Source organism: Bubalus bubalis, chromosome 6 (genome assembly GCF_019923935.1).
Source record: "Bubalus bubalis isolate 160015118507 breed Murrah chromosome 6, NDDB_SH_1, whole genome shotgun sequence".
Classification (NCBI taxonomy): domain Eukaryota; kingdom Metazoa; phylum Chordata; class Mammalia; order Artiodactyla; family Bovidae; genus Bubalus; species Bubalus bubalis.
In genome coordinates, this window is record NC_059162.1 from 115431607 (window position 1) to 115444473 (window position 12867).

Below are 12867 nucleotides of genomic sequence, written 5' to 3' on the forward strand. Positions count from 1 at the left end.
GTCTGGAGATCTGCTCAGAGTTCAGGAGCAGGACCCTGGCTGCCGGCACGGAGGCAGTGACTCCAGAACCGTGCTCCTTCCCCTACTCTGCAGCAGGGGGTGGGGGGTGGGGGGGTGGGGCCCTGTCTCTCAGGGGGATGTGCCGGGGGTCTTGCTCCCCGCTGACCCGCCAATTCTCTTCCTGTGTAGGGTCTACAGCAATTGAGAGCTGCAAAGGAGACTTAAAATATCTATTACTATTATATTATGTTATGGCTGACTTTATTTTTCTGGGCTCCAAAATCATTGCAGATGGTGACTGAAGCCATGAAATTAAAAGATGCTTTACTCCTTGGAAAAAAAGTTATGACCAACCTAGACAGCATATAAAAAAGCAGAGACATTACTTTGTCAATAAAGGTCTGTCTAGTCAAGGCTATGGTTTTTCCAGTGGTCATGTATGGATGTGAGAGTTGGACTATAAAGAAAGCTGAGTGCCGAAGAATTGATGCTTTTGAACTGTGGTGTTGGAGAAGACTCTTGAGAGTCCCTTGGACTGCATGGAGATCCAACCAGTCCATCCTAAAGGAAATCAGTCCTGGGTGTTCATTGGAAGGACTGATGTTGAAGCTGAAACTCCAATCCTTTGGCCACCTGATGCGAAGAGCTGACTCATTGGAAAAGACCCTGATGCTGGGAAAGATTGAGGGCGGGAGGATAAGGGGACAACAGAAGATGAGATGGTTGGATGGCATCACCAACTCAATGGACATGGGTTTGGGTGGACTCCGGGAGTTGGTGATGGACAGGGAGGCCTGGTGTGCTGCGGTTCATGGGGTCGCAAAGAGTCAGACACGACTGAGAGACTGAACTGAACTGATATGTTATTATATTTATATCATTATTATGGTATGTTGTTTTCCAGTTGCTCAGTCGTGTCCTACTCTTTGCCACCCCATGGACTGCAGCACGCCAGGCTTCCCTGTCCTTCACCATCTCCCGGAGCTTGCTCGCACTCACGTCCACTGAGTCAGTGATGCCATCCAACTATCTCATCCTCTGTCGTCCCCTTCTCCTCCCACCTTCAATCTTTCCCAGCATCAGGGTGTTTCCTAATGAGTCAGTTCTTCATATCGGGTGGCCAAAGTATTGGAGCTTCAGCTTCAACATCAGTCCTTCTAATGAATATTCAGGGTTTCATTTAGGATTTCATTTAGGATTGACTGGTTTGATAAGGTATAGATCTGCTTTATTGATATAATTCATATACTGTATAATCCACCTATTCAAAACATAGGCTTCAGATAAAATTAAAATGGTAAAAAAAGAAAATGTCTGACTGAGTGGTTTTTAGTATATTCATAGAGTTGTGCAACCATCACCACAATTAATTTTAGAACATTTTCATATTTGCTCCCAAAAGATCTCACCCTGTAGTCACTGCCCACTTTTTCCCAACATCCTTCTCCAATCCTAGGCAATCACTAATCAACCTTCTCTCTCTACGGATTTGCATATTCTAGATATTTCATAAATAGAATCATTCAATGTGTGTGTGTGTGTGTGTGTCTTCTTTCATTTAGCACGCCATTTCTGAGGTTCACCCATGTTGTGGTATGCTTTAGTATTTCAATTGCTGAATGATATCCACTGCATGGCCATGCCACACTTTATCCACTCATCAGTTGATGGACATTTGGGTTACTTCTACTTTTTGGCTCTTCTGAATTGTGCCACGATCAACATTTGTGTACAGGATTTTGTACACGCTAATGTTTTTATTTTGAATTGCTAGGTCATACGGTTACTCTTACATTTAACCTTTTAAAGAAATACCAGACTGTTTTTCAAAGTATTTGCCCCATTTTACAATCCTAGCAGAGAGCAGATTTAAGTTTCTCCAGACTCTTGCCAACACTTGTGATTGTTTGTTTTCCTTAGTTTTGTTCATTCAGCCATCCTCATGAGCGTAGTGGTATTGCGTTACGATTTTGACTTGTATCTCCATGGGGGCTAATTATGTTCGCATCTTTTCATGTGCTTACTGGCTATTTGTATACTTTGTTTGAAAAAAAAGTGTATTCAGATCTTTGGCCCTTTTAAAAACTGGGGTTATTTGTCTTTGTAGTGTTGACTTGCAAGGGTCATTTATATATTCTAGATACAGATTCTTTGTCAGATAAATGATTTGCCAATATTCTGAGTTGTCTTTTCGCTTTCTTGATGATTTCTTTTACAACAAAAAATTTTTAGCTTTGATGAGGTTCAGTTTAAGCTTCCTTTTGTTGCCTGTGCTTTTGATGTCCTGGCCAAGACACCGCTGCTTAATGCAAGGTCACGAAGATGCATGTCTCCATTTTCTTCTAAGAGTTTTATAGGCATAGCTCTTTCTTTTAGGCCCATGAGGCATTATTGGTTAACTGTGTGAGGTAGGGGTCCAGCCTCATTCTTCTGCAGGTGGCAATCCAATGGTCCCAGCAGCATTGGTTGAAAAGACTATTCCCTCTCCATTGAATTGTCTGGGCACCTCTGTAAAAAAAATCAATTGACTGTAAATGTGAGGGTTTATTTCTGGACTCAGTTCTATTTCATTGACTGAGAGGTCTTTCCTGAGGCCAGCCTCACACGGTCCTGATTGTTGCAGGTTTGTGGTAAGTTTTCAAACTGGGAAGAGTCCTCCAATTCTGTTCTTTTCCAAGACTGCTTTGGCTGTTCTGGGTCCCTTGAATTTCTGTATGGATTTCAAGATCAGCTTGTCAATTTCTTGCAAATAAGCCAGCTGGAATCCTGACGGGGACTGTGTTGAATCTGTGGATCAATCTGGGGATTCTTGCTATATTAACAATATTAAGGTTTTCAATCCATGAGCATGATGTATCTTCCTACTTATCTAGATCTTCATTATTTTTTCAGCAATTTTGATTTGTAGTCTTCATAGTAGAAGTCTTCCACTTCTTTTGTTAAGTCTGTTCCTATTTTTTGGATGGTATTATAAATGGAATTGTTTTCTTAATACTAATTTTTTCACAGTAAGTGTATAGAAGGCACTTACTTTGAATATTGGTCTTGTATCCTTCCCTGTAATCTCACTGAATGTTTTCATTAGTTTCTAAAACTGCTTTTAGTGCATCCCTTTGGGTTTTCTATATACAAGATCATGTCATCTGCAAATATAGTTTTATTTCTTCCTTTTCAATATTATGCTTTGCTTTTCATTTACTTTTCTTCCCTGACTGCCCTGGTGCCTGTTCCTGTTCAGTTGCTTCAGTCATGCCTGACTCTTTGCGACCCCAGGCTCCTCTGTCCATGGGATTTTCCTGGCAAGAATACTGGAGTGGGTTGCCGTTTCCTCCTCCAAGGGATCTTCCCGACCCAGGGATTGAACCCACATCTCCTGCATCTTCTGCACTGTGGGCAGATTTTTTACCGCTGAGCCACTGGGGAAGCCTGATTGTCCTAGTGAGAATCTTCAATATAATGTTGGATAAAAGCCTGGCATGCTGCAGTCCATGGGGTCACAAAGAGTCAGACATGAGTGAATGATTGAACTGAACTGAAAAGAGGCGATCTTAAGGGAAAAACATCCGGTCTTTTACCATTAAGGATGATGTTAGCTCTGGATTTTTTGTAGTTGCTCTTTATCAGGCTGAGGAAGTTTCTTTTTCTATTTTTTTTTTTTAAATCATGAAGGGGTGTTGGCTTTTGTCAAATGCTTTTTTCTGCACCTGTTGAGATGATGGTGTGGTTCCTGTCCTTTATTTTCATGATATAGTATATTACATTAATTGACTTTTGGATGCTAAGCCTGGGCTAAATCCCACTCGGTCATGGTGTATAATCCTTTTTCTGTGTTGTTAGATTCAGTTGAGAAGAGACTTTCTGTAATGTAACTCACAGAGAGAACAAGATGGGATTTTTACAGCAAAATAAATCCCACAGTCTGGGCCTGAAGCCAGACCACCGGGCAGCTTCCGACCATTTCCTCCTGCACTCACAGGAGTCCAGAGCCTGCAAGGCTCCATCAGGAGGGAACAATGGCCTTGCAGGACTCCATCCAGGAAGCATGGGTTGGGGCTGGGGAAAACAGAGGAGCTTAAAAGAGGGCAGAGCACAAGAGAGGGATGACCGGAAATAAGGCTTCCTGAAACCCCGGAAATGGGTGTCAGGACGGAATCCTGCTCTTGAAGCTGCACCCTAACCCTGACCCTAGGCCTTTGCAGAAACCTGCCGTTGCTCAGATCCATGCCTCTGGGCTGCCTGGGATGGGAGAGATGTCTGTTGGGCCTTGACTATGGTACTGGCCCAGGGGGGCCAGGCTGTGTGCAAAAATGAAAAGCTCAAGGATAGAACTCCATATTGTTGTTGTTCAGTCCCTAAGTCATGCCTGACTCTTTGAGACCCCATGGACTGCATGCACTGGGCTTCCCTGTCCTTTGGCATTTCCCTGAGCTTACTCAAACTCATGTCCATTGAGTCAGTGATGCCATCCAACCATCTCATCCTCTGTCACCCCCTTCTCCTCCCGTCTTCAATCTTTCCCAGCATCAGGGTCTTTTTCAATGAGTTGGCTCTTCGCATCAGGTGGCCCAAAGTATTGGAAATTCAGCTTCAGTTCTTCAAACGAATATTCAGGGTTGATTTCCTTTAGGATTGACTTGTTTGATCTCCTTGCTCTCTCTTGAGAAGGACTCTCAAGAGTCTTCTCCAGCACTCCAATTTGAAAGCATCAATTCTTTAGTGCTCAGGCTTCTTTATGGTCCAACTCTCACATCCATACATGACTACTGGAAAAATCATAGCTTTGACTACACAGACCTTGATTGGAAAAGTGAAGTCTCTGCTTTTTAACATGCTGTCTAGGTTTGTCATAGCTTTCCTTCCGAGAAGAACATGTCTTTTAATTTCATGGCTGCAGTCATCATCCTCAGTGATTTTGGAGAGACCAAGAAGATAAAAACTGTCATTGATTTTCCTCTTCTATTTGCCATGAAGTAATGGGACCAGATGCCACGATCTTAAGTTTTTTAAATGCTGAGTTTTAAGCCAGCTTTTTCACTCTCCTCTTGCACCCTTATCAAAAGGCTCTTTAGTTCCTCTTCACTCTCTGCCATTAGAGTGGTGTCATCTCCATATGAGCCATGGTTATACTAAAAAAGCAACCCTTTGGAAAACCAGGAAGAGGAGCAGGGTGACGAAGGTGGCGATGGAGGAGGAGAGCTGGGCAGGCCCTGGCCGTGCTGGCAGCATAGTGGTGGAGGCGTCCCATGGGTGATTCTGGTTGATGCCAGGTGTCGGCATCCGATCCTCAGGAAAGAGCTGCAGACTGGGGATGGAGTGTAGCATCCGTTGTCTAAGTGGTGATTTCTTTAAGGTATGAGATGGTGCCCAAAGAGGGCAAGGAAAAAAGGTCCATGGGCTTGAGATGGAACCTTGGTGAGCATCTGTGTATTTAATAGAGTGTTTTGACGCGCATGGAGGAGAGAAAGAAGAAATCGTTGATGGGGTCTGAGGAGACCAGGAGAAGGCAGGCGATAGAGGCTAAGAGAGGACAGACTTTTATAAATGGGGGCTCACTGGCAAAATGGATTTCAAAACACTTTGTGAGAGCAGTTTCCATGGAGCTGGAGCACATCAAGTGCAAGTAGTGGGTGGAAGAGTGAGTGGGGATGGTTGAGAATAGACTGGTCTTTTAAGAAGCTTGGTGGAGAACAGTGCAAAGTTTTGCTGGGAGATTCCCTGGTGGCTCAGACGGTAAAGCGTCTGCCTGCAATGCGGGAGACCTGGGTTCAATCCCTGAGTCGGGAAGATCCCCTGAAGAAGGAAATGGCAACCCACTCCAGTACTCATGCATGGAAAATTCCATGGATGGAGAAGCCTGGTGGGCTACAGTCCATGGGGTCGCAGAGAGTCGGACACGACTGAGCGACTTCACTTTCTTTCTTTCTTTCTTATGGTGAGTGTGGGGTAACATGAAACTGCCCAAAGATTGGAAGGAAGTCTGATCCCCGGACCCTGGTGGGACTGGTGACTGCCACTCTGGGGATGGGTGGTGGACAGAGGTGCACTTGCGAGGTCTGAACCCACCCCCGGCAAACGGGTGGCCACGGTGAGAGTGGTGCGGTCCTGCCTGTTCCGAAGCAGGAGATGATACTGCTGTGCCTGCCAATGTCAGGGATGTGCAAACCTAACCAGCCTGTTTGGGTAACAAATGTTGATCCTGGGCTCTCCAGAGTGACATCTTTGCAGATGGTGAGTCCCCTTAGGAGGGGATGGACATGAAAGGTGAGTCTGTTCGGCCAGCAGCCCCCTGCCCCGGGCTACCCCGTTCCTGTTCAGAGCCGCGTCCATTACACACAAGACCCGCATGCTCACGCGTCATGCTGGCCAACATCCCCACTGACCCCTGGCAGCCTTTGCAGCCGACGCCCCTACGGCGGGACCTGCCAGGCCTGCCCCACCTTATTGTTGCCTGCGATTTCAAATTCGTGTCTGACGTGCATGTGGCAGTCCCTGTGTGCTTTTCTGCAGTCAGCTCCATCAAACCATGGCAGCCACCCGGCCCAACCCAGCCCTCGTGGAGGCCCGACTGGGATGCGGGGAGGGCTCCCACGTGCTGCAGCCACGAGGCTAATGGAGCAGAAAACGCAGCAGCGTCTCGTCCTGCCTCACGCTGTACTGCCTTTGTCTTGTACACCGACAACTGACTGACGGGGTAGCTGAGGGCCGTGGAGAGGACGGCCTTCCTCCTGGGAGGGGAGGGGAGGGCGCAGACCCAGCATCCACCTGGTGCCCCGGGGGGCTGGGCGCTGAGGACGTCGTCGGGGGGAGAACTGGGGTGCCAGGGGGCTCTGGAGCCCAGCACTGTTGGCTCTGAGACCAGAGGGCCCCACGCGCAGTCTTCAGGACGTGGTCTGGAGCATGAGGGTTGAGGAGGGCAGACACAGGGGTAGCAGAAGCTCGGAGGGCAGAGCAGGAAGTCAGTGCTGACGCCAGAGTCACATCCAGGCACGGAGAAGGGGCCTGCGTCTGAGTCCCAGAGCTGCCCGGGACCAATGGTGCGCCCTCTCTGGCTTAGGGCTTCCTAAAGAATCTGCCTGCCAGTGCAGAAGATGTAAAAGAAGTGGGTTCGATTCCCTGGATCAGGAAGATCCCCTGGAGGAGGAAATGGCAACCGACTCCAGTGTTCTTGCCTGGAGAATCCCATGGACAGAGGAGCCTGGTGGGCTGCAGTCCATGGAGTCACAGAGAGTCAGACAGGACTGAGCACATGCAAAACAGGAACGCCGCCTCCCTTCTCCTCAGGACCACTAAGTGCTCCAGATCTACGCTTTGTGCCCCCGGGACCTCTGCTGTCTGCTGCAGCAGCCCGCGGGGTCCCTGTGCCCCGAAGCTCTGCACCAGGAGCCTCTTAGGACTGGGCCAGCCTCCACACTGTACCTCCGAAAGGGCCTTGACCCAGAGGTGGAGGCATCGAGGGTGGAGTTAGTCACTGTGGGTGAGAGGTTTTCCCAAGGGGTGTTCCTGGAATGCCCTCGAATGCCCTGGGCTGCTGCTGGGAGTCCTCTGGGCTGTGGCCGTGGCAGGGAGGTGGTTTCTCTGCAGCTGGACATGTTTCTCTAGGTCTCAGGGCCTTGGACGTGGGGAGCGTTTGGACTCAGGCTGGGTGGAGTGGTAGTTAGGATGCTGGGGTCCTTGGGCGGCCAGGTGATGCAACGTGGAGCTTCTTGTCTGTGGATGCAGTGAACGCCCTTGGCGTTCGGTGGTCACCTTCACAGCATGACTGTCCAATGCTCACAGCCGCCCCAAGCCCACGGGCAAGGACAGAAGTCAGAGGCTGGGGGCGGGGAGGAAAGCAGAGGAGTGCAGACCAGGTGCTGGCCCCGGAGGCAGGAGGCAGCAGGAACCCCGCTGCCCGGGGGGCAGGTACAGGACTCGGGGCTGGAAGATGCTCGCGGGGTGGTTCTCTGCCGGCTGGCTCTCCTCCAGCACTGGAGCTGGGGCCCCCGCAGGGCCAGAGGGGTCTGCATGCCCCCCACCCCCCCACCCATCCTCGGCAACTCTGTCTGTGCCTGAGCTGGTTCAGGCAGCCCAGCCAGTCTTGTGGACCTTTGGGGACCTGGGACCCTTCTGCTTGTATTCATCAGGCGTCCTGGGATTTCCCCATACTGTGAATCAGGTTCCAGTGCAGTGAATTCCCCTGACAGACGACAGACTTTTCTAACGCAGAGGCGGACAGAATAAATGTGCAATTGTCCACGATAAAGACTGTGCCACCAAAGGCCTTCATTTTCTACAGGAACGAGACTAGTCAGGGACCATACTTGTGGGGACCACAGCCTGTGTGCGGGGTGAGCAAGAAAAGGGCCGCTTCAGGGAGGCTTCTGGGGCCCCTTCACGGTGACCCCCCTGGCTAGGGTCGGGGGCGTCTGCTGAACTCACATTTATTCCCTGTGGTCAGCCCTCCCTCAAAGCCTGCCAGCCCGCCGCCCTCTGGCTCTCAAACGGGCTCGCTCATCCCTCTCATTGTCCCTCAACGCAGGGGCACAGGGGAACAGACGTAATTGCTGGTGACAGCCGGGCAGCTTGAGGGGGTCCTGGGAGAGGACTTGAGGGAGGCTTCGTGAACTCAGAGGTTGGTCTCTCTGCAACTCTTTAGCCAGCTAAGGGGGTGGAGGCTTGGAGAGGTTGACTTACTTGCTCAGGGACAGACAGCCAACTAAGATGAAGGCCCGGGACACACTTCTGAACTCTCATATTTTCCAGGCTGATGCCCAGCGGGAGGTCCCTTGCCCATTAAAGGACCGAACTTCCGATGACATTAAGTGTCTGACACCTTGGACTAAACACTGCCTTTCATCTCTCTTGAGATTTACTGTAGCAACTGCCTTCAAGTTCACGTCTACGTGAGCTTTTAAAATTTTATTATTTTTTAAAAAACTAATTTTTATTGGAGTCTAGTTGCTTTACTGTGTGTGGACTTTTTTTTAAAAATGTAGCAACGTCACCAGCAGAGGGAGCTACCTACCAGCTTCCCAGATTAAATAATAAATGAGTCCTCTTAAGAGTTTCCAAAATGACAGGGCAATCAAGGCTCATTTGGGGAAGAAAAGATTGAGCTTTCATTCTTTATCCAAATCATCTCTACCTGCTAAAAATGATGTATAATACATAAGGCTCAAAAGTGATTAAAATCCTTATGAATTTAATCAGAAATTCACAGTTAACCACTATTTGCTTTGGTGCAAATTGATGTGGAATAACAATCATGTGTATCTGCAAATTTTTTTTTTTAACTTGTGGGAAATTTGCTGGTGATTTGTGGGGGTGGGTGGGGGGAAGTGCGGGGGAGGGGAGCCATTGAAAGGAGAGAAAAGGCGGAAGGAAGTAATTGACACAGGGCTCCCAGGGGGACCCTGGACGTGGGGGCGCTTGGCGGGTCTATGCACCGTCTTTGTTCATAAATTTCAGGCCTTTGGCTATTTATTGTGATGAACAATAGGAAATCCTAATAATAACTCCTGTGTGTGCTGTTTGCCGTGGCCGAGCAGAGTTCTCTCGATTGTTCCTGCCTGTGAATCCTATGTTTGGGTTTAAGACTCCCCTCCCCCCTTCTCCATCCTTTCTTTCATTTTTCTTCTAAATTATGCCTCGTAAAAATCAGACACTGGATCCTTTGAGATACAGACAAGCGCTCAGGGCAGAGAGCGCCGGCCCCGCGTTTCCTTCCTCCCTTGAACAAGCAAGACCTTCTTGAGAGATCGAGGTGGTCCCTGGGACAGGGCCCCCTTGGAAGGAGAGAAAAGGCCCCACTGAGAAGCCCTCACCTTCCTTTCCGCGTGGGGCACTTTTCTGTAGAAGGTTTTCTCGGTGTCTCCGATCCACACCACGGAGGGCTGGAGCTTGCGGGCCACCTGCGAGGAGAAACGGTTGGTTGTAAACGTGTTTCCTCTGGGGTGCACTCTTGACCCGCCCTGGGAACAGCAGGACGGACTGGGACGGTCCCCAGGGACAGCAGCACCTCGCGAGGCTGCACTGCGCACGCGCGCGGCATCTTCCTTCGCTGCAGGATGTGGGCGCTGGTGGTCAGGATACCCTGGGGGTCCCTACATCCTGCTCCAAGGACCCTGACCGTCCACCGGCTTTGGCTTGACATGAGCCAATAGTTTTCTGCTGCAAACGAAGTGAACTGGGCCACGAGTTTTAATTACAGCCTGTGCCCCACTCCCACGCTGATTCAAGTTTGCTCATTTTGAGAAAAGCCCGTTTCAGCACCGGGGCCCCTGTGATGCCGTTTGTTCGTCTCCGTGGGCCTGCTGCCTTTGTGGCCGTGGTTTCATCTGGAAGGTGGCTCTGAGCCCCTCCCGGGGCGAGCGGGGCTTCGTGACTGCGCTGGGACTTACCGTGGGCCCGTGAATAATTGCCACACACCTAACAATCTCTTCAAAGCGCCCCCATGATAGCGGAGTTCGGGTATTTTTGCAACAATTTGTGCTTTGTGCAAAATTGTGCCAGATAAAAGCCGTCTCCAGTCACAGTGAATGCAGTGTTATGTACTCCTATTTTTATATATCTTTAAACATCATTAAGGCAGCAGGTGTGATTTTTAAACCAAGACAGACATTCAATAAATGATGGAAAAGTCACTGGGAACGCTGGCTGGGTCTGTTTTCCCCTGGCACTATGTACCAGGGGAAGTAGATTATGCAGGTTCAAAGACAAAAGTGGATTCCGCTTGATCCCGGTGCCGGTCTGGCCCTGGGCTGGGACTTGTGTCCAGTCCCACACACGCCAGGACGTTCAGAGAGGAAATGGTGCCAGCCAACCACCCTCTGGTCGGCGTTATGTTTTAGACCCTGAGCCACAGAGCTTAGGAGTCCGGAACCCCAAGTTTCAATCTCAGTACCCAAGGCAGCTTGATGGGAAGCATATAAAATAGCCAGTGAGCCAGGCTCGGGCCACACGCGTCGCACACAGCCTCTGTCACACACAAGGTCACGGCCAGCACCGACCAGCACTTCCTCTACCCAGAGGATGGGACCTGTGATAACTCTCTCACATTCATTACAACTCTATGGTGCAGGTAATATCATCACCATCCCTGTTTGCAGATGGGGAAACTGAGGCTCAAAAATGCTCTGTGACCCGTCCAAGGTCATGCAGCTAGACGGTGGCAGAAGCAGGATGCCAGGCCAGGGTGCTGGCTACCACATCCTCAGTTCCCCTTACTTCCTCGAGCCAGACCCTCTGGCACCCTCCCTGGCTTCACCAGACACGTCGAACCATCGCCAAGTCTGTCCACCCCCTTCCTAATCTCTTTCAACCCCATCACGTCATCCATTCCCTCAGCTCCTGATGTGAACCCCCAATTTCTCTCCAGTTGGCCTGCCCACTGCAGTCAGTGGGACCCACTCCAGTGCCCCGGAGGCAGGCCCCAAGGAACCACTGTTCTGCTCAAAGCTATTTGGAGTTGAAGTCAAAAGCTTCTCTACTTCCAGCCCCCAAAGAAAATAAGAAGATGAGATACTGGATATAAAAGGTTTTCAGCTTCTCAGGATACTTTATAATAACAAAGGCACAATTTTTATTCTTTGCAATCCCTCCTATAAAAATCTTAAACTTTAGAACAGAAACCAATGGCAAAACAATTTTCACATAAACAGTTGTCTGCTGTCTCAGGCTAGCTCATGTGCTCATGGAGGCTGCTACCCGGCCTCTCTTGTGTCCAGTTGGCAAATGATGGCTTTTGCCCGGCTCTTTTTGTGTGCCTGTATTCTCCCAGTCCAGCTGTTCTTAACGGGAATTGCAGATGTGAGTACCAAGTATCCCCATTTTCCTTTTCTCTTTCTGCTTTTAACAAGGTAAGCCACGTAGATGGACTGGAAACACAGGCATCATTTTAGCTTGGGGTAATTTTGAAAGCAGCAGTCTTACGTCCAGCCTCTTATCTAAAGTTGTTCTGAAAACGTGCCCACAACATTCCACTGAATGTAAACGCTGGGGAACTGCTCCCTCGTTCCGAACAGTGGGGGAATTCCACACTTCCTGTGTTTCTAACATGCACTTGTCAAGGATTTCCTTCCTCAGGACGGTCACCTGCTCTGGGGCTCCCAGGGCTGTGCGGGGGGCTTGGGTGACCACGTGGTTTGGAAGGGCTCGGGGATTATCAAATGAACAGAAAACATTCCCCAGGCAAGTTCTTGGATGATACTGCAGCAGTACGAGGAACGGGCACTTGCGAGTTGCCTTGCGATCCGGGACGCTACTGCTGCTCCTTCACCATGTGGGGGGTGTGAAGCCAGGTGCGTCTCACCCCACGCCCCTTTTATACATGAGGTCGCCGAGGTGGACAGAGAAGCCAGTAACGCATGCCCCCCTCCACCAGCACGGGGATGTGTGGAACCCGGAGGCATCCCTGGGTCGGTCTGACACCCCCAGGCCCATGCCATCACCCAGGCAGCAAGCTGCCACGTTGCCATGGAGACAAGATGCCTATTCCACAGCATCTCCTTACCCCTGGCCCGTGTCCTTTCCTACACCTTTCATTCCAATAGGAAGAAAGGCTTTAAAAGCCGTCACTGTCTGTCTTGTCCTCCAGAGCGTGAATCTCTCTCTCTCTGACCTTCCTCGGTGGCGAGCCTGTTCAGGGGATGCCCGGGGACCTTGTTCAGTCCTGGGCAGAGAAGGAGGGCGCAGAAACCCGGGCCCTGCCAGGCCAAATGCCTCTCCTACCAGGAAGAATGGAAAGACCTGAGACTCTTTTCCTTGGGGAAAAGAAGACTCCAGGGAGCAAGTGAACTGTTTTCAAATAGATGAATGGCTGTCATGGGGAGGAAAGCGGTTTTTATCATTTTGGGTCCAGTATATAGAATGAGGGCTTCCCTGGCAGCT

At 49.8% G+C, this 12867-nt stretch overlaps 1 protein-coding gene across 1 annotated transcript in view; it reads right to left on the minus strand.

Annotated features, from left to right (window-relative positions):
• IQCA1 (IQ motif containing with AAA domain 1) overlaps nucleotides 1–12867 on the minus strand; it is a 184264-nt gene that overhangs the window by 15038 nt on the left and 156359 nt on the right. The window contains exon 16 of the mRNA XM_044945334.1: nucleotides 9804–9890. Coding sequence (XP_044801269.1) covers nucleotides 9804–9890 — 87 coding nt within the window. The remainder of the gene's footprint in view (nucleotides 1–9803; nucleotides 9891–12867) is intronic.